The sequence below is a fragment of the Nyctereutes procyonoides genome, unplaced genomic scaffold (genome assembly GCF_905146905.1).
Source record: "Nyctereutes procyonoides isolate TBG_1078 unplaced genomic scaffold, NYPRO_anot_genome, whole genome shotgun sequence".
NCBI classification, from domain to species: Eukaryota; Metazoa; Chordata; class Mammalia; order Carnivora; family Canidae; genus Nyctereutes; species Nyctereutes procyonoides.
This window is the reverse complement of record NW_026575020.1, coordinates 32,387,934-32,406,940: the sequence shown is the minus strand read 5'-3', so window position 1 is coordinate 32,406,940 and position 19,007 is coordinate 32,387,934. Positions and strand designations below refer to the sequence as shown.

General features: G+C 57.8%; 1 protein-coding gene across 3 annotated transcripts; it reads right to left on the bottom strand.

Moving 5' to 3' along the window:
• Positions 1-891: 891 nt before the first annotated feature.
• WDR5 (WD repeat domain 5) lies at positions 892-18,805 on the bottom strand. Of its 3 annotated transcripts, XM_055327149.1 has the most exons (16): positions 18,723-18,804; positions 18,171-18,381; positions 17,944-18,031; positions 15,750-15,935; positions 14,991-15,099; positions 14,623-14,696; positions 14,135-14,224; positions 13,849-13,938; positions 13,568-13,651; positions 9,843-9,898; positions 6,546-6,592; positions 4,122-4,197; positions 3,300-3,333; positions 2,909-2,983; positions 2,313-2,400; positions 892-1,272 (listed from the first exon to the last, which is right to left on the bottom strand). In XM_055327149.1, exons 4-16 carry the CDS (start codon positions 15,828-15,830, stop codon positions 1,172-1,174), a joined length of 1,005 nt encoding a protein of 334 aa, XP_055183124.1. In that variant the 5' UTR covers positions 15,831-15,935; positions 17,944-18,031; positions 18,171-18,381; positions 18,723-18,804; the 3' UTR covers positions 892-1,171. The 3 variants fall into 3 exon arrangements, with proteins under 3 accessions (XP_055183124.1, XP_055183115.1, XP_055183121.1); XM_055327140.1 differs by lacking the exon at positions 18,171-18,381 and having other exon boundaries at positions 18,723-18,805; XM_055327146.1 differs by lacking the exon at positions 18,723-18,804 and having other exon boundaries at positions 18,171-18,686.
• Positions 18,806-19,007: the final 202 nt, after the last annotated feature.

Sequence of the window (19,007 nt, the reverse complement as noted above, 5' to 3'; positions counted from 1 at the left end):
CCCCACCCAAGGACTCGGGGCCTCGGGAAAGGCAGGGCGGACGCAGCCCCATCCACAGTCCCAAGGCAGGCAGGGCACGCGCACCTCAGCCCCAGGTGCCGGTGGAGGGGGTGTGGACACGGCGTGGGGTCCCCAGGCCTGGGCATCCCAGCACAACCCCGCTCTCCCCATGGCACGGAGGTTCCCATTCACACAGCAGACCTGCCGGCTGCTGGCACGCCCCCCACCCCCTGCACCACCGCCTTCCCGGCAAGCCTGCGGGTCCCAGGTGGGCAGGGGGACTGCGGCCCAGCCTGAGCTTCACGCAGCCCGGCCCCAGTGGCCCCTGCAGCACTCCATGGGCCACAGCAGGGTGGCCCGTTCCTTTCCCTCCCGCCCCGCTCATCCCAATGCTCCCAGCTCCCTTAGTTCCCACCTCCTGACCTACTGGGGGGCGGGGGGAAGGGGGGCCAAGTCCTTCCCACGGGAACCCTCAACTTCCTGCCACCTCGGACACTTTCTATTCGAGGGCTGAGCACCGCCAGGGTGGCAGCAAGGCCCCTGCCCCGTGTTACAGCCCATGACTGTGCGTGTCAGGGACACAGGGGGGACACAGGGAGCTACTAGCATGAGGCCAGGCTGTGGGCACCAGGACCACCGACTCCCACACACAAAGGGTTTGTACACGAAAATAACCTTACAGTGCTGTTTTCCAGAAAAGACTTTGAAACACACTGGGCACAACTACAGCAGGAACCAGTGGCCACAGATGGCGTCACTAGAGCATCTACTGAACAGACGAGGGGGCAGGCGGGACGGCCCCGGCGGCGGCTCACGGTGCTGGCACTGGGCACTAAGATACCAAAGGAGGCACAAAACACTTACGGGGAAAAAAACACAACTCATGATAAATTGAACTTCACCCTTCTGTAATAAAAAATTAAAAATTTGCGTGGACTCCGTGTGAACACAATACAGACTAGAAACTTCCCCAGACAGTGTGAGAGGGATTGCCAGAACATCACCAGCAACTTCTAGAACTTTCTGGTCCCTCCGCCACATCGTCCTCAGGGGCGGCTTAATCCAGGCCTCTCCCGACCCCCAGGCCCAGACTGAGGGGTGCCCTTCCAGACACTGTGCTCCCGCCGCCCGGCCACCGTCTTGACCGTCCCCCCTGCGGCAACCACAGCGCCTAGCAGTCACTCTTCCAGAGCTTGATGGTCTTGTCGTTCTCCAGTGCGGCCGAGGCGATGATGTTCTCTGTCGGGTGGCAGGCTGTCGAGATGACGACGTCTGAAACAGAGACCGTAGCCAATGTCTGCCCCCTGGTGCAGAGACCTGCTTGGCTGTCCCAGGGTCACACTCCCACCACCCCCAGGGCCGCACCACGGACCCCCAACTCACAGCCCTGCACTGTGCCACCACACGGGGACACTGAGCAGGAGCACAGCTGGCAGGTGGCATTAACGCAGCGGCATCCACAAATGCCAGGGTCGGCCAGGGGGCAGCAGCACATGCTCACAGGCCAGCATAGGGCGCTCGTGGAGCCCGGCCCAACACCTGGCACAGCGGGCCCCAAGGGTACAGAGGAGCACCTGTCCCGCTGTGTGAGCAACGTGCCCGATCCCACCATGCCCCACCCTGTTGCAGGGCCCGGGCACGCCCCACTTCCACCAGGAAGCCTCCCACCTCCAGCAGGGATATGAGGGCCCGTGAGCTGGCACCTGGGGCCACACCCCAGAACTTTCCCTCTTCCTGTGCGGCTTCAAAGGGGCTGAGTGTCCTGCCCACATGGCAGTGGGCAGGCCAGAAGCAACTGAAGCACGGGGCTGCTCCCTAGGTGCTGAGCCACGTGGGCAGGTTACGCATCGCAGCTGACCCACAGGTCTAGGTCATGGCCCCAGTGGGTGGACATGGCTTTAAGAGATGAAGGTAGAGCACTCAGCAGATTTGAAGATCACTCTCCACCAAGTGTAGGCGGGGGGGTGCAAGGCCTGCGGGAACCAGAGCCTCTAGACCAGAGCGGATGGCTCTGCCCCATGCACGGGCCACATCCGCACAAGAAGCCACGGAACCTGCATGGACTTTGAAGCCAGGCAGCCAGGAAGACGGCTGTGGAGAGAAGTTAAAGCCGGATCCAGCCTTGGCCCGACAAGAGCTCGGACAAAGCCACCTGCCAACTGTCCCGAGACAAACGGCATCCCCCAGGCCACCAAAAGGCCAAGCAACAAGAGCAGCAGGCAGCACAACAATGCAACACCTTGTTTTTTATTTTCCCAGAAACCATCACTGTGTAAATGTGGGTGTGCAGCCAGCTAGATGACTGTGCTCACCTGTGTGGCCCTGTAATTTCTGTACAATCTCCTTGGTCTGCAGGTTCCAGATGTATACCAAGTTGTCCTCTGAACCAGACACAATCCACTAGAATAGAAGACGGGTGAGAAAAACCCAGGTCGGAGCTGCTCCTGAGCAAGGGTCACCTTCCCCTCACATCCACACCCACTCCAGGGTGGCACTCACCCCCCAGCACCGCCCACATTGGGGCCCTCTGGGAACTAAAGGTTTTCTCAAATTGTCACTCTCAGGGTCACGTCCTTGTCTGCTGAATGCCACCACCCACTCGAGTCACCTCCTACCTGGGCGAGCGCAGGAGTGGGGCCCCAGCCTGTTGGGGGGGGGGGGCGGCACGGAAGCACAGCCCCGGGGCAACAGAGCCCTCACACACCTGCCGCCATGCCCCAAACCCCCTGCCTTCAGGAGGAACGGGCCCGGGAGCAGACAGGAGAAGCCGTCCGACCCAGAGTCACTGGAGCTTTGTTCCACGGGCACAGAGAGCGTCCATAGGCATATACGCCAACCTAAGATGGGGTCACCTCTCTGGAGGGACAGCTGGGAGGGCGAGAAGCTCCCTCGCTGGAAAAAAACTTACCTTCCCGCCAGTGACTGAGAAATTGGCAAAAATGCAGTATTTCTCGTTCTTGTGGCCGGTGTATGTCTTCAGGCACTGCAAAGGTGGGAGTATCAGTACGTCCATCGGGTCCCGATGTGCCTGCACTCGGGACAGTTCTCAGCGTCCGGAGTGCAGGCATCTCACGGCCGACTAACCCACGCTCTGAGAGTGCTCTAAGCACCCACAGTACAGAGCCACACAGTTGAAGCTTACCGCGGCCCAGAGGTCTACAAAATCCAGAGTCTGAGGAACATGCACCAGGCCAACCAGAGAAGAGCGCTCTTCAAGCCTCTGGTTTCAGACCCCGGCTCAGCTCTGCCCCCAGGGAAAGCTGCAGCCCAGCCCCCACCAGCCTGCCCCCAGCGCTCACCTTCCCTTTGCTGTAGTCCCAGAGCTTCAGTGTGCTGGAAGGCAGAGAGGGGGGTGAGTCGCCTGCATTCCCAGGGGGTCCCTGCTGTCACTACATGGCCCCGCCAAGTGCTCATGGGTGGAGCACAGCCAGGGCCCGAGTCTATCACCCTCTGTAAGCGGCCAGCAGTGGGCACAGGAATGGATGGTGCTCTAAGGACACCGGAGGGCAGAGCGTGAGAACCCCACACATTTCTGCCACTCAACAGAGGCTGCTGGGTGCTCCCTGAATCATAAGTGGCTCACTCCTGCTACAAGACGGATGTGGGGAGGGTCCAGAAACACCCAGAACAGGTTTCAATGGCCACAAACAATCCCCTCTCCTCCAGTCCTCGCTGGACTGGAATTTGCTCTTCCGGAGAAGGGTGCTCATGAGGAGAGGCACCAAACTCATGGCCCTCCGGCAATCTTGGGGCTCAAGCGCAGGTCCCCAGAGGGCTGCCCAAAGTGCACACAGGGCAGCCAGGGCTGGAAGGCCCGCCTGAAGGGGCAAAACCTGCTCCGAGTTTGCTGGGGTGAAATTCAGGCTGCTCAGAGGCCACCCGTCCCCCCACTCCTGCAGACGAGGGGTTGCCCAGCTCACACAGTCACCACAGAGAAACCCGGACCCCAAATCCTTCAGACCAGAGACCCAGCCCCCAACAGAGGCAGGGCCCTCGCTGCCAGCACAACAGCTGCATCCTGGAACCCTAAACCCACCACGAGTATAGACATGTCTTATCTTTAGAATACTAGTAGGAGATGGATGTCCCTGGCCTGCCCCATGGGAGGTGGTGGCACTTACTTGTCCAAGGTTGCGGCCAGGATGTACTTGCCATTTGGAGAGAACTTCACAAAAGATACAGGAGGGTTGTCGTCATCTGCATGGGAAACGCAGAGACAGGCTGACGGGAGGAGCGCCAGGTCTGCGCCCAGGGGAGGACAGAAGAGTGCCCCCATCACCACACGGGGCCATCCGAGTGGGGACACTGCCACCGGTGCCCACACCACCACCTTCACCCGTCCCTGGTGCCGGTCACAACGGCCGGTTCTCCTCGATGTTTCTCGGGTCCCTGGCGGGGGCCTGACCACCCCCTCTGCCACAAGGGCTTTAGGAGCTAAGGGTCTGTAGCAAATCAAAGTCGGGGTGCCTGGCCTTCTGCCAACATGGGGTTTGTAAGAGGACCCAGGATCAGCTTCCTCATGTGAAACAAAGTTTGCAAACGCCCCACTGGACTGAGAAAGCATTGCCATTGAGGAAAAAAGGACTCAGGTGAATTATCTCATGTTTCCTGATACCTGTAACCAGAGCAAAGATCTGTCAATTCCCTCTAGAAACAGTCCTGCTGGCACGATACCTGCATTCTTGCCTCTACACTCGGGTCTAAAAGCTCACCCCGGGTGGCCTGGAAATTCAGGTAAGAGCCACCACCGGGGCCGCCCAGGACAAGGCCAGCACTTGCAGCCATACGACAGCCCTGTGACCCTCACATCGGGAGGAGCGCGTTTCCCCCCAGGTGAGAAGGACGGAACTGGGGCTGTGAACCCTGGTGCTGGAACGGGGGAGGGCGGCACGCTGCATTACCACCTCGAGGGACCTGGCCACCACGCGCCGGGGGCCGCTGCTCCCTCCGACAGGTCCCAGACACTGCAAAGGCACATGAGAAGGCATGAGGCCACCAAGGGCCCTCCTTGGGGCACCGGGACCACACCAGGAAGGCAGGCCCCGTCATTAGACAAGGCTGGGTAGTGCCGGCGTCTCTTACCTAAGCTCCAGGACCAAAGCGTCACTGAGTCCAAAAAGTTCTAGCTCCCTAGACCTGACGGCAGAAGTGGGCTGCGGGCAAGGCTACGCATCGCCCTGACCTCCAGGTGGATGCTGCACCTGCTTGCCGCCAGCCTGGGTTCATTAACGAACCCCTCCAGGCCTGTTTCCCACCCCGCTGTGAGGACTACGTGTGTTAGCATCAACGAAGCTCTACACACAGCAAGCGCCCGGCGGCTTCAGCAGTGTGAACGATGGCACTGTCCCCAGGCCTCCTGGGGCAGGTACTGTGGACACAGTGTGATGTCACACCATCAAAAGGGCAGCCACATGAAGCAAAAACCGCACAAAGGCCACCATCATGGGCTGAACTGTGTCCCTCCCAAACTTCGCATGTTGAAGTCCTAACCCCAGGACCTCAGATGGTGGGGCCTTGCGAGGGATGACTCAGTTAAAATGTGGGTGGTACAGGGGACCCTAATCCGATCTGACCAGCATCTGTACAAGAGAAAAAGAACCAGACACCAGAGGTGCGTACACAGGAGAACCACCACGTGAGACATGGCAGGAAGGTCGAGGAGAGGCCACAGGAGAAACCAGGCCTGCCCAAGGCTGGATCTTGGATTCCAGCGTCCAGGATGTGGTGATAAATCTGTTAAGACACCCAACCTGGGGTGCTTTGCTATGGAGACCCCAGGTGACCCCAACTGATGCATAAAGCCACATGCATTCCCCTGACAGCCCAGAAAAGGGTGCAGAGCTTCAGAGGCGGCACCTCCCAGGCAAGTGGTGGGCCAGCTCCCTCTCCCAGCCCACCACCCAATTCCTGCCCCGCAGCACAGAACTCTACCACCTGCCCTACCTCACACTTGAACCTGAAACTGCAGGGAGCTTCCAGGCTGACCCGAGGTGATGCATGCTCTCAAAACCCTCCCAGGGCTGCCTCCCCATCACCCTCAGGGGTTCAGGGCTCTGCAGGGGCCCACCACCCATCCTCTGGCCACACATACACCTGCTGGCGGCATTGCCTGTCTTTCCACTACCGACCCCAGCAGTCTGCAGAGACCCCAGTGCCCTTCCCCCAAACTCGTCCATGACACCCCCAGCAGGCGGGACGCACTTCAGGGTCAGGCTTCTATCACATCTGCTCAAGGAAGGATCCACCAAGGGTCTGCCACGTACAGGTAGAGGGTGGAGGGGCTCACGGGGCTTTTGGAGGACACAGCCAGGCAGTCCCGAGCAAAGGCCAATGCAGACACCGTGGGGCCCAGTCTGGAGGGGACGTCACGGTGCCGGAGGTCATCAGGAAGGAGCTGGAATGGGTCAGTAAGGAAGGAGGAGCCCTCCCAGGGGAGCAGATCCAGGCCAGAGAGAAGAGGCTTCCCAAACACCAGGTAAGACAGAGGACGGGAACAGCACCATGCGGCGGGGAGGAGCACCCAGCCGGGAAACTGCAGCACTCACCAATCAGCGTCTTCAAGCACTGGCCCGAGGCAGTGTCCCAGATCCGGCTGCAACGGAAAAACAGCAGCAAGTTTTTACAAAGCGAGTCAGGATGAGCAGCTCGATGCGTTCTGGCTCCTGAGCAAACATGGATGTTGAGACTAACACATGATTAGTCCTATCTCAGTTTTTCTCACTGCTCCACTTCAACTCCCCTGACGCCTGGGGCCACAACAGGCACCTGAGCACAGCACACTGGCCACAGTCACACGGACCCAGTGCCTTCCTGTCTCCACCACAGGTGCACGGTCGCCAGGACAGGGGTGACAAAGGCCATGTCTAGGGCCCCAGGAGCCCCACCTATTTCCTGGCACACACATTCCAAGCACGTGGTTGCTCGGGAGTTTGTTTTCCACCAAAAGAGCATCATATGAGATTTTCTGGATGTCCCTCTTGTGCAGGAGCCAGAGAACACACTAGAAGAGCTGCTGGCCCAGAATGGGCGGGTCAGCTCCAGCGTCTGACTCCCGTCCATGTGAATACGACTCTGGCAGCCAACATGCTTGTTAGCACCTGCCCTTCCAAGCATGGGTGCCCAGCAGTGGGGCACTGGGTCACAGGGTGACACTCTCTGTTCCTCATGTCCTCTGCCCCCTTCCCATCCCTCTGATGTTCGCCCTGGCCCGGGACGGTCTTCCACGTCACTGGCCGCAGGGCCGCTTCCGTGCTAACTCTGTGACTGCTGGGAGTTAGAGCCACCACCTCTCCGCCCTGTCTGCCCCACCCAGCCCCCTCCCCTGGGAGCAACACCCCCAACTCGGTCCAGGCAACAGCACCTCCCCCACCCCCCCACCAACTGCCTGCTGGTTCTCTTTACTCTCCCGGCACCAGCTCATCTATGCTCTTTCCAGAGCCCTCTTCATCTCGCTGAGGAAAGGCCATGGGGGCCACTACGTGGAACTCCCTGGTCTGCCAGCTGAGGGGGACGGGTCCCCACAAGGGGACGTGCACACGCCCCATCCCAACCCCCTGGCTCGCTGCTCCTTGTCCCTTTAGTCACACTCCGTTCATTTCCTCCCCATGGTCCTCCCCTGCTGTTAGATGTACTTCCCCACCATCCATCCTCTGCTCCCACACATCTGCTAACTGCCAACTCCCAGCACCCAGAAAGGTCTGTTTCCAGACCTTCACCTCCCCAAAGAGTCACGTTTTGTAAACGGCAGGGCCTGGCAGTTCAGAGTCAGGGTGCTGGAGCCTGCCATGTGCTGCAGATCCTGGGGGGACAACGAGGGGTGTTCAGCCTGCCTCCCCCGCCCCCCACCACCAAGAGGGGACAGCAAGGCTGAGGATGGGGCCTCTGTGGGGCTAGAGTCTGCGCTGGTCAGGGGCCATGTTTGTGGCTCCAAACCCTCAACAAACAAGCAGCTCATCTACGAAGAGATAAGGCTCTCTCCTGCCTTCACACAGCTCACTGTACTTTTCTTACTCATTAACCAGAAAATCCAAACACCGCTGGGTAAGAGGCAGATGGCTTGCTTTGCTCCTGATTTAGCTAGAAACGGTTTTAGTGTGTTACCACATATCGTAAATGCTAGGAAGCTTCCAGAACAGTCTGCCACACAGGCCTCCTCTGCTGGAGTCTCTGTCAGGGGGTGGTTGCAGGATCCTAGCAGGTGCCTGCCTGGCCTCTACCCAGGACACATCACAAAGGTTTGCCCTTAATGTGTTGACACAATTAATCAGAGCACAGACTTCCCGACATTGATTATGCTATTACAACCCTTTCATTATTCAAAAACCCCACATGGTCATGGACTACTATTTTCTGAGGCACTGCTGGACTCGGCTGGCAAACAGTTCCTTTGGAATTCTGACATTGATGTCATGGATTTCTTTCAGGACTGGCTACAGAGCATGGGGAGAGAGCCATGCTAGCCCCAGCAGGTGTAACCGAACAGCTCCCCAACCTGGGAAGTCTGGGATCCAGCCCAGCACTGGGGGGGGGGGCACAACCGTGGGCAGACCTTCCTCGGCCAGCCCAGCAAACGGGAGCTCCCCAAAGGTGCCCCAGTACCCGCTTCCCTCCCCCCCCCAGAGTCTGCTGCCTTCCTCTCACCCACCTTAACTACTGCACTGGCCTCAGTAAGTACCCAGCGTTTCAACTTTCCTGTTACTTCTCCTCCTTCTCTAGGAAGCTTTCAGAGCCCATCCATGGGTATCCCGGAGACTGCTCCGGGCTGGAGGGACACAATGTTCGCTGCACATGCAGCAAATATGCAGCTGCGGTGTTGCTCGGGCCCAAAGGCCACAGACGCTCTCCCGTGATGTCTAAAGTGACCCATCCAGCCTCACTGTCCTCATGGCCCGAGGCCCCGGGGCACTCCGGGCGGCCATGTACACAGGCCTCTCTGCCAGCTGTGTGCGGCGGGCCCCGCGGGTGTCTCCTTGAGGACGCTTTGTCAGTCCCCCTGACGCCGACGTCGTCCACCCACCCTTTGGTTTCAAACCTCTACTACCACACAGTTGTAAGCATTTCTTGAAAGCAAGAGTCAGAAGGGTTTCTCATGCAACCCCGACAGCCTACATGAGAGTGTCCGGCCACCACCATGACACCCAGTGCAGCACGTCTCGGTCCTTCGTATCAGTCCTTCCATGGCGTTTTCACTGTAGGATTTATGTTGCCCCATTTTCCTCTTTCTTATTTCCTTTTCACTAAATATAGACTAATTCCTAGCCATGCTTTTGTTCCCCCTTCTCTTCTTGGGTCCCCACACAGCTGGCGGCCGCTGCCCTGCACACCCAGCCTGGCTCCCACCACGTGCTCCCACCACGATGTCTGCTGCCTCAGACTTACAACACTTACTTCCACGCTTTCCCTCATGCCTCTCGAAGAATCCTCGACACTTAGGTTACGAGCTCAAAGCTGTATAAACATTATTCATTCAGGCTAAACTGGACATTCCACAGGAAACCATATTCCCCCTCCCACCTCTTTGGTGGGATTTCCGCTCCACGTCCTGCATAGAACGGGAGGCTGGCTGGTCCCGGGTCCACCCAGCAGCTTGTCTAGAGCACACTTCAGCACCCACAAGGAGGGAAGCCCGGAGCCAGAGCAGGAGCACCCCTTCCAGCCCTGCAGTCCGCCCCACGGCAGGGGCTGTGCTGTGTGTCTGTCCATCAGCCACAGCCCACGACAGCAGAAGCTCCTCACGGGGACAGACCTCTGCCTGCCTCACTTCCACTGCAGTCCCCCAGAGGCCACAACAGTGCCTTTTAATAAATGTGTGCTGAGGAAATGAAGTGAGTTTCTTGACTTACCAGAGACCATCATAGCTACTTGACACTATCAAGGATCCATCCCGATTAAAATGTACCTGAGAACAGAGTGGAGGGAAAAAAGACACTTACTTCCAAGTGGTCAATACAGACTCCGTGCTCCCCAAGCGGCTCTCCTACTGACGAGTGCTCTCGACAAAAGCACGCTGTCCTGCTGAGCACTGAGCAAGCAGCGGAGCCACCACTTGCTTCGAATTCTACTAATTTCCCGCAGCTGCCAAAAGACGCTCCAGCGGCATGGATGAAGTGGTTTTTACCAGGCATCTCCAGCAACAGCCCGTTTCATAACGGATGTCTGAACTCAGAAGGAAAACCAACACCAAACACATCTCGAGCAGCTAAATCGCTTACTACAAAACTATCTTTGAAAAGAAACAAATACAACCAAGGCGACCAAGCCCCAGGGACAGGAGGCTGGGCCTCGAGAACCCGTGCACGCACGAGCATCCACTCCTGTCATGGAGGCAGCCTGACCAGGGCAACTGGGCTGCAAACCACCTCCCCAGACCTCACACTGAAGAAAAACCAGGAGAGAAGTCCCCACTTGTTGGGTGACCACCCGAGAAATGCACTCCATGTGCCTCCTTGCCCACTGCAAGGACCAGAGATCCCAGGCACCAGGGTGCTCGAGCCAACCCAACATCCCAGCCCCTCCAAACACTCTGCCTCGGGACGGGTGTGATTCCCTGTGTGCTGGTCCTGGGGCCCCACTGGCCTCTGCTCCCCACACTTTTGGTCACCCGAGTGCCCAGGCCCCAGACCCGCCGAGGCCACACACACCTCCGCACCTGACAAGCCCCAGTCTCACCACTGAGCCATCTCTGTTTCTTTCCTGCTTTCCCAGTAGAATCCCCGGGGGAGTAAAGGAGCCACGATGTCAAGAGATGGATCCATCACCAACTTCTACCATTTTTGAGTCCTGAGCAGACTTTATCCAGAATAAGCCTTCTTACAGCAAATAGCACCTTTCTGAGACTGTCTCACTCCCCGCGACACGTTTTCCACATGAGACCAAGCTGCACAGAGAGGTGGGGGTATTGACCTCCACCCTGGCGCCACTGCCCCACTAGCCCTGTCTCTCTGGTCATGGGGCTGCCCGTGTGGCCACACCCTGCCGGCAGCATGTGGCCATAACAGCCAAGCTGTCCCCAGACACTGCCGGATGCCTCTGGGAGCAAAGCCATGCGCCCAGGAACCCCAGAGAGCTCGTAACACTCAGTGCCGGGCCCAGAGTCACACCACTGACACATTCTTAGTGGATGCAGGCGTCGTTAGGCCAGGGGACACAGAGAAGCTGCGGTCTAGACTCTCAGGGCCCCCGCCTAACCAGTGGACGATTTTACCTTCTCACGTAGCTGCAGCAGGAAGTTAACGGGTGGGATGAACTTGGGTTTATTTAACCTAAAGTCTCTAAGGTACCTACCACCCCAACACGTGACCGGTGCTGAAGTCACCCATGAGGCACATTACGTTCCTTTCCGCTGCACCAAACCTTCAAAGGCCAAGAGCACATGGCACACCTCATGCTCACAGCGCATCTCCATCTAGGCTTGCAGCACTTCAAGGGTCACAGTGCCACACGTGGATGGTGGCCTCTCTGTCTCTGCTAGGGCCAAGAGACACTTGAGAAGCTTTTCAGTTGTCCTTCTATCCCCACGGTGGTTTTGGCAGGATGGGCTTGTGGGCCAGCTACTTAACCATGACCACCCGTTCGTGAGCCCCAAGATAATGGTCTTTTTAACTCACTGCAATCTGTCCCACCATGTTCATCCCTTTCTTTGGATTTGAAAAATACTCCATCGAGGCCCATTATACCAGACACTAAGGAGTTGACACAGGTCTCCAAAAGCTACGATGCCAACCTCATGCTTTGCCTTGTTCCCAATCATATCCAGACATCCCCACTGGCAAATGCAGTGTGATTCTCCCATCCCACCCATGCTCAGGTCCAAAAGGCAACACAGCCACCCTGCACACATCCCTGTACTCCAAAGACACGAGAAAGGCAACAAATCAGAATGCAACAGGGACGCCAAATCCACACTCAAGTGACAGTCACTCAATGCTCTCTGTGGAGGGGACACCTGGCAGACAGGTGAGGTCCTGCAAAGCAGGAAGATACAAGGAAAATCCATAGGCCAAGCGGTGGCGGCAACAGGCTCGGGATGAGACAGATAGGAGGGCCATTTCAGAGAGGAAGCTGATGCAGGAGTCCGGGCGAGAGAGGATGAGGCCAGACTCAGGAAGGAGGAAGCAAGGGACGCAAGGGACGGGGCAACCAGCAGAGTTGGTGCCGGGGGCTTCTCGCTCCCAGATGGATCTACTTGGGAAACTAAGTGAACCTCTTTCACATGATGATGACCTCCTAAAGCTCACCGCAGAAACACATGGTGGGTAAAGTGGCCCAACAAAGACGCTCATCGCACTCCTCCATGAGAAATGCAAGCTACAAACAAGCACCTGCTGGGGCCCCAGCACAGAGTGCCCACTGTCCATAGGGGTCTATGGACACCACAGATGCCCGAGAAACCCTCCCACAGGGACGCATAATAGCTGTGGTCACCCCCACCACTTACAGGACAGATGGTGGGAGATAGCACATATTTAAAATACCGATCGGGGGGGGGGGGGGGGGGGCCTACCAGCGGGGGTCCTGGAGGGCTCAGGAGAGTGACTTTCTCTTCACTGCATCCATTTGTCTTTTTTAAAAAATGAGTACATTTCACTTCCGCAGAAAACAAAGACTCTATAAACCCTACCACTTAGGCTGAGGGTCCCACCCACAGCCCCTGCACCACCTCGCACTGCTGGGACTCCTGGCCTTCACTCAGCTTGCATCCTGGGTCCTGCCCACATTCACCACCATGCCCATCTCAAAGTCAGCTCTCCTGGGACTGGGGGTCCACGGCAGAGGGCAGAGCACCAGGTGGGCCAGGCCCCATCTCCACAGCACACTGCCTTCCTCGGGGCCCCCAAGGATGAGCCCCATCCACACTGGCCGGGACTCTGGGCAGCGAGGGCCCCTCAAGTCCGCTGCGACCAACACGTAATACATGTCCTCCATGTATCTGGGCTCTGCGAATGGTCTCAGCTGGGCAAAAAAGCCCTTTATTGCCTGAAAATACTTAAAATCACTCACCTACACAATTTCAGAAAGTGAAAAGGACCATCTGCTCAGTAAAAATAAGCACAATGTTTACACGATTCCTTCCCCTTTCCAAAAAAAGGCAAACTTGGCTAAGAAACAAGTCTAGGCTCTGCTGACAAAGAAAAAAATCTCTCGGCCACTTTCAAATGGAGGGTTTGTATTTCAGCAGATACTTTAACTACGTACCTCATCTTGCACACTGCTAGTGTGTGCACAAGGCAGGACACAGCACACACAGGGTGCTTGTGGGGCTCCAACCCCCCCACCCCAGCCCTTACCCTCGGCTAGCTCACCCCAGCTCATTCCACCACCACCCCAGGATCAAAGCCAACTCCACTCCAAATTCACTTCTCTGTGGCCACACTTCCCAACACACAGCCCCTCTTCCAGGCCTGGCTGCCCTACCTGTCCCGCAGGATTTGGTTCAGGGACCAAACCCCTCTCCCGCCTCTCCTTTCACAGGCCCAGGATAGGGAGAACTCTCTCGGGGTCCCCAGTGCCCCCTCTCTGGCCATCACCCTGTCCTGCCATGTGGTGTCCAGAGCTCAGCAGGACTTACAGCTGAGACCGGGTCCGAGTGTGCAGGCAAAGTCTTGAGGCACTTCCCTGTTTTCACATCCCATATCCTCACGCTTTCGTCAAACTGAAGACAAAGGAAGAGGTTAAGGCCACTCCACAGGGAGGTGGGAGAGGACAGGTCTTCTGGAACCCAAGGCCTGCCACCACGGCCCCCCATCCCCCAGCAGAGAAGACTCAGGCTCAACTCCTAAGTCTCTGGCTACAAAGTACCGCACCCCCACACCCCTACAACACCCCAGGGGAAGGGGGGGTTAGACTTACAGAGCCCGAGACAATGAGGTTGGATTGGGGATTGAAGTTACAGCAGAAGACGTAGTTACTGTGCCCCTTCAGGGTTTTCAGACACTTTCCCTAAAACCAAGTATCGTCAGACTGTTACTCCTAATGGTTATTTCAAAGCTGAGCCCACAGCGGCCCAATGGCACATACCCCACAGAGCAGGGCCACCCCGTGACCCAGGGTCCCCAGACCCCCCTCGGACTCCCGCCCTGCCCCTTGTCCACGCACACAAGCTCTGCCGGGGCGGGGGTTGGGCAGAGCAGCTCACCGAGCTCACATCCCAGATCTTTAGGGTTTTATCATCTGAAGCAGAAACGAGGAGGTTGGAATCTGATGACCAGGCCACATCTGATATCCCCTGGGGAGCAAAGACACAGGGTCACCGCCTTGACAGGACAAAATACAGTTAACCAGCGAAGGTCAGAACGTCCATCCAAAGATAAATAAGCACCTCAGTCCACTACCCAAACCCTCTAGCTACTGCTGACCACACAGACAAAACACTGCACAGTCCCCAAAGGAGAGTGTGTTCTCTTGCAGTCAGGCAGAAACTTGTCTGGGAAGGTCAGAAGTACTTGCTTAAAAGACAAAAGGCAAAAAAAAAAAAAAAAAAAAAAAGACAAAAAGCAAAGAACTACCCAAAAAACTCTGGGGGAAAGCTTAGACCTTAACCTGCTGAGCTCTGGGGATGGGCCCCACCCACCAGTGGGGCTAAGGCGGCCAGTGGGCAACCTCCACGTGCAGGGATGAACCTACCAGCTTGTGACCAGATATGGTTTTCTCAAACTTTCCGTCATATGCTCCCCAAATTTTAATGAGCTTATCAGCAGCTGAAAAAAAGAAAGACAAAATAACTGTGATGGTACAGTCACCCCAAGGGCAAAATCCGGGCTGCCCACAACAGGAGCCTTGGAAACAGTGCAAATCCCATGGAAAGAAGTAGCCGGCACCGGAGTACCCTCCCCCTCTCCCCTGGGCACATCACCTCAGAGTGTTAAGTAAAGGGCTCCAGCCCCTGCGACACCCCAGTGGCAGCATCAGAAAGCAAGCCCTCCCCCTGCTCCGGGCTTCTGGTGGCAGCACAGACTACCTTTGACAGGAGCGGAGGCCCTGGTGATACGTACACGAACTTGCCAGCCACTCTCCATTCGGGCTGAATTTCACGGAGGACACGGCTTTTGTGTGGCCAGCCAGGGTGAATTTTAGAGCGTAGTTTGGTTTAACAGGGGTAGGCTGTTGAAGAGAGAATACTAGTCATCAAACCATTAACCACCGCCTTGCTTCAAACTCAGAACCACCTTCTAAGTTCCAAATCCTGCTAGAACTCTCTGGAAGTCCTTTCCAACTGGTCGTGTTTAAATCTGGGCTATTTCCCCTCGGCAGCCCTGCTTCTCCTGCAGCCCCCACCTCCGTGCCCAGCTCTTCCAGGACAGCTCAACACAGAGGCCCCTCAAGGCCTGACTCCACCCCAACGTCCGACACGCATCACCAAGTCCGGCAAGCACAGCCTCCCTCAAGGCAAACCTGAAGGCTGTAGCCTTGCTCAAAGGCCTGTATGTGCCGCCTGGTGTCCAGCAAAGGGGTTTGCAAACCTGCCTGGCCACCAGAACTGTGGGCCAGGGAGGATGCTGTATGAGAGGCTTTCTGGGTGCTGCAGAGATCTTACGATCAGGAACAAGGATCTATGTTGTGATAAAGCCCCTTCTCCGGGGGACAGGTCTGGGGATCCTCAGCACGGTAAACAAGCACTGATTAGGTCTGTGGCCCATAAATAAAAACACAGTGTCTAACTGAAGAGGGAGAACAGACTCGGAAGAAGCATCTCCGAAGAGTACTCGGCCTAGGCGCCCCTGGCAGTTCCCCTCAAGCCCTCAGGGACATGCCTTGCTCTGCGTAGCCGAGGAGGAAGGGGTGGGCTGTGCTCTGGCGGCCTCCGTCTCTGGCTTCTTCTCCTCCGTTGCCATGGCTCTGAAGCCCACCAGGCAGGCAGACGCGGGTAGAGTTCACAGCTCCAAGCGAAGACTCACAGTGCAAAGAGCTGTCTGCTAATCGAAACCTACAGTGGAGGACTGAGGCCAATAAACAAACCATATTTTAAAAACTAATTCCCAGCAAAAAGGGTGAAAAACCTTCACCCACCTTGCTGGGCCCTGAGCAGACACACTATTCCAAAACGAGGAACCTATCTGTGGAGCTAAGTCTGCACTAAATACTCTTCAGATGCTAAGACAGGCTGCCCAGGCCCCTTTTGTCCATGTAATCCAAGGCCCCACCTTCAAGGGTGCTCCCTACTGTTATCCTCCTGGTAGGAATGCAGCTCAGGCCAGGCAAACAAAATGCAATTTTCTTCAAAGAGCCCTTGAAACGTAACAAAAAAAAAAAAAAAAAAAAAAAAAACCCTAAACCAACCCAAATTACAGGAGACTGAGCTTCAGGGTGTAGAAATTTGGGAACTCGTCCAAATCCTCACAAGTGATGCAACAGTGCTTAACTACCACGTTTGAAAATATACAAGAGCAGACACCCCCCCCCCGCCCCGCCCCACAGCGGTCTGCATCTCCCAGGGGGCTTCCCTGTCGTCTGGTGTAGACACAAGGCCGCCTCCAGAACCCTGGCAGCTCAAAAGGCGCTCTGTCCCTCGTGAGGCGACTACAAGACACAGCTGAGAAGTGCAAACCAGAGCCAGCCCTGCCTGCTGCTGAAGCCTGAAGTGTACACAGATCGGCTGCAAGCAAGCTCTCGCTGCAGGAGGGGAAAGACCGCAGCTCAATTAGGTTTCAGCGTGACAATGGGAGCTACCCAAGCTGTACAGCAAGCGACTCATTTGCTCTAGCCCAGGAACAGATTCCAGATCCTAGATGCATCTCCTAGAAGCACACCTGGTGACTCTGAAATGGGGGAACCACCATGGTGTTCTTGCAGACATCACTGGTCATCCAATTCCTGGAAGCTTACACCACTGTTAATCTAATGGTTTACACGGTGTAAAATTCTAGCTTGGCACTTAAAACTGAAAGCTTGCACGACTCCTTGTCACACCAAGGCAAAATGGAAGCCATCAAAAAAGACCACGTCTTAAAGTCTTTATCCAAAAGGGAAATTACAATGCAACATACGCATGTAGAGCACAGATGTGGTCCCACTGGCTACCTGTATATAGCAAGGACTTGGGCTTATGCCCAAGGATGGATCCTGCTGCACCCAAAGGCCAAGTCCTGGAGCAGGTCACATATTCACGCCCAGATACAAAAATGCTGGCACAAAGCTGGTGCTCAGCAAATACTAGCTGGTTTGTGAGTAAATTTAGTGCAACCCGGTCATGCCAATTAATCCGAGTGCCACCTTGCCCTAGGTGGACGGACAGACAAGTGGGGGGTGGGGGGAAGCTATGGAAGACAGCTGGAAAGACTGACTCACAAAACCTAATATCTGAAGAAGGTATCAGCAAGAGCTAGGAGAGGTGTGGGAACAGAAGAGACTTCCTCTGGGGGTGACCTGGGCAGCTCAGGGAACCCAGAGCTGCTCCTTTTAACATAAAAATTGAGACCCACCGGGGGGTGGAGTGTGACTCCCAGCAAACTACCTGCCCTCAAGGTGAGGACTAGGGAATACAACAGCTAATCTCACAGAAAAGGTGTGCAACCCCTCCCAGCTCAATCAAATCCAATCTGCCAATCTCTTGGGCTAGCAAAACACTAATGTGCAATTTCTTGACTCAATGCCCCCAGTTTCCATTCAAGAGGAGGGAAAGCCTTGCATTTTCCGTGACGCTCAGGGAAAGCAACGGGGCAGCTGCTTAGGGACTGGCTCTTCAGGGAGTCCAAGAAGGGGAAAGCCTCCAGAGCACATGCCACCTGACCCCTCTGGGCCCTCACAGGTCTTTCACCCAGGTGAGCCTGACCATGCCAAACCGGGGTGCTCCCCTGCACTGCTTGTAAAATGCAGATCCCCGGACTCCACCCGAGACTGGCCCACAGGCCGGGTAACCTGATGACCCGCCGGTGGCCAGACCGAGGGGGCGGGGTATGCCGCTCTCCCCACCTGTTTGTTCTGCGCGGAGCTTCCAGCCTAGCTTACCTATCTGCCTTCTAGGAGGGGGCCGGGCCGACCTCAGAGGCAGCGTCTGGCACAGCACCTGCCAGCGCTGAAGCGCCGGGTCAAGGACCTGGGTGGGCAGAAACCGGTATGAGAAGGCTTGCAGGGAGTGTCTCTGCCGTCACCCAAAATGGCTGTGGCACAGCACACTGCAAGTGGCGCGAGGCGCTGCGGAGCCGGGGTCCCTGGCTGCTGAGGGCGAGCCGCACCTGGGGCCCGGCCGCCTGGGCTGGGGGTCAGCAGCAGGGCGCAGCGGGGGGCGTTTCCGCAGAAGAGGGGAGCCGCGGTCTGCGCGCCCGGCCAGGACCCCGCCGCCGGGTCTGGGGTCTTTCTTCGGAGGAGCAGCGGAGAGCTCGGGGAGACGCGCGCCGGCTGCAGCAGGAGGTCCCAGGCCCCGGCCTGCGGGCTGTCACCTGGCCGCTGGGGGGCCGCAGCACGGTCGCGGGGTACGTTCGGGGAGGGGGCTGGGCCCCGAGGAGGCGGAGGGGTCGCCGCCGGGGGCCGGGGGCGGGCGAGGGCCGCGGGGTGGGCACCCGGAAGGGAGGCGGTGGGGGCGCGGGGCGCCGGCACGGGGAGGGCCCCGGCGGGGAGGGCCGGGACCCGGGACCTGGGACCTGGGACCTGGGACCCGGGACCCGGGACCCGGGACCTGGGCCCGGCCCGCCGGAACACGTGCGGCGGCGGGGCGGGCCGGGGGGCAGCCGGCGTCGGCCCCCGCCCGCACCCCGTGTGCGGTCTCTGGCCCGGCGGGCCCCGCTTACCTGCCGGCCGCGGCGGCGGGGCGGGCGCTCGGGGCGTCGCGTCGCCGCCGCCTGGGCGGGAGCCGGGCCGAGCTGGACGAGGCGGCGCGGCGGGGGGGGGGGGGGGGGAGTGCGCGTGCGCGTGCGCGAGGGGCGGGGCGGCGGCGGGGCGGGGCGAGCGCACAAAGCCGGCCTCTCGGAGGGGCACTACGGGGAGCGGCGAGGGGCATAAGGCCTGGGGCCGGCCCAACGCCTTAAAGGGACGGCGTGCAAAGGGGTAACCTCAAAGTTGGCCGGTGCAGGTCT

Excerpts from the sequence above, each read along its gene's own strand:
- WDR5 (XM_055327140.1), bottom strand. The coding sequence starts at position 15,830 with ATGGCAACGGAGGAGAAGAAGCCAGAGACGGAGGCCGCCAGAGCACAG. Across the intron at positions 14,697-14,990 it reads AGAGTGGCTGGCAAGTTCGT|CTGCTGATAAGCTCATTAAA; the intron begins GTACGTATCACC and ends TCTTTTTTTCAG. Across the intron at positions 9,899-13,567 it reads ACTCGGACCCGGTCTCAGCT|GTACATTTTAATCGGGATGG; the intron begins GTAAGTCCTGCT and ends CTCTGTTCTCAG.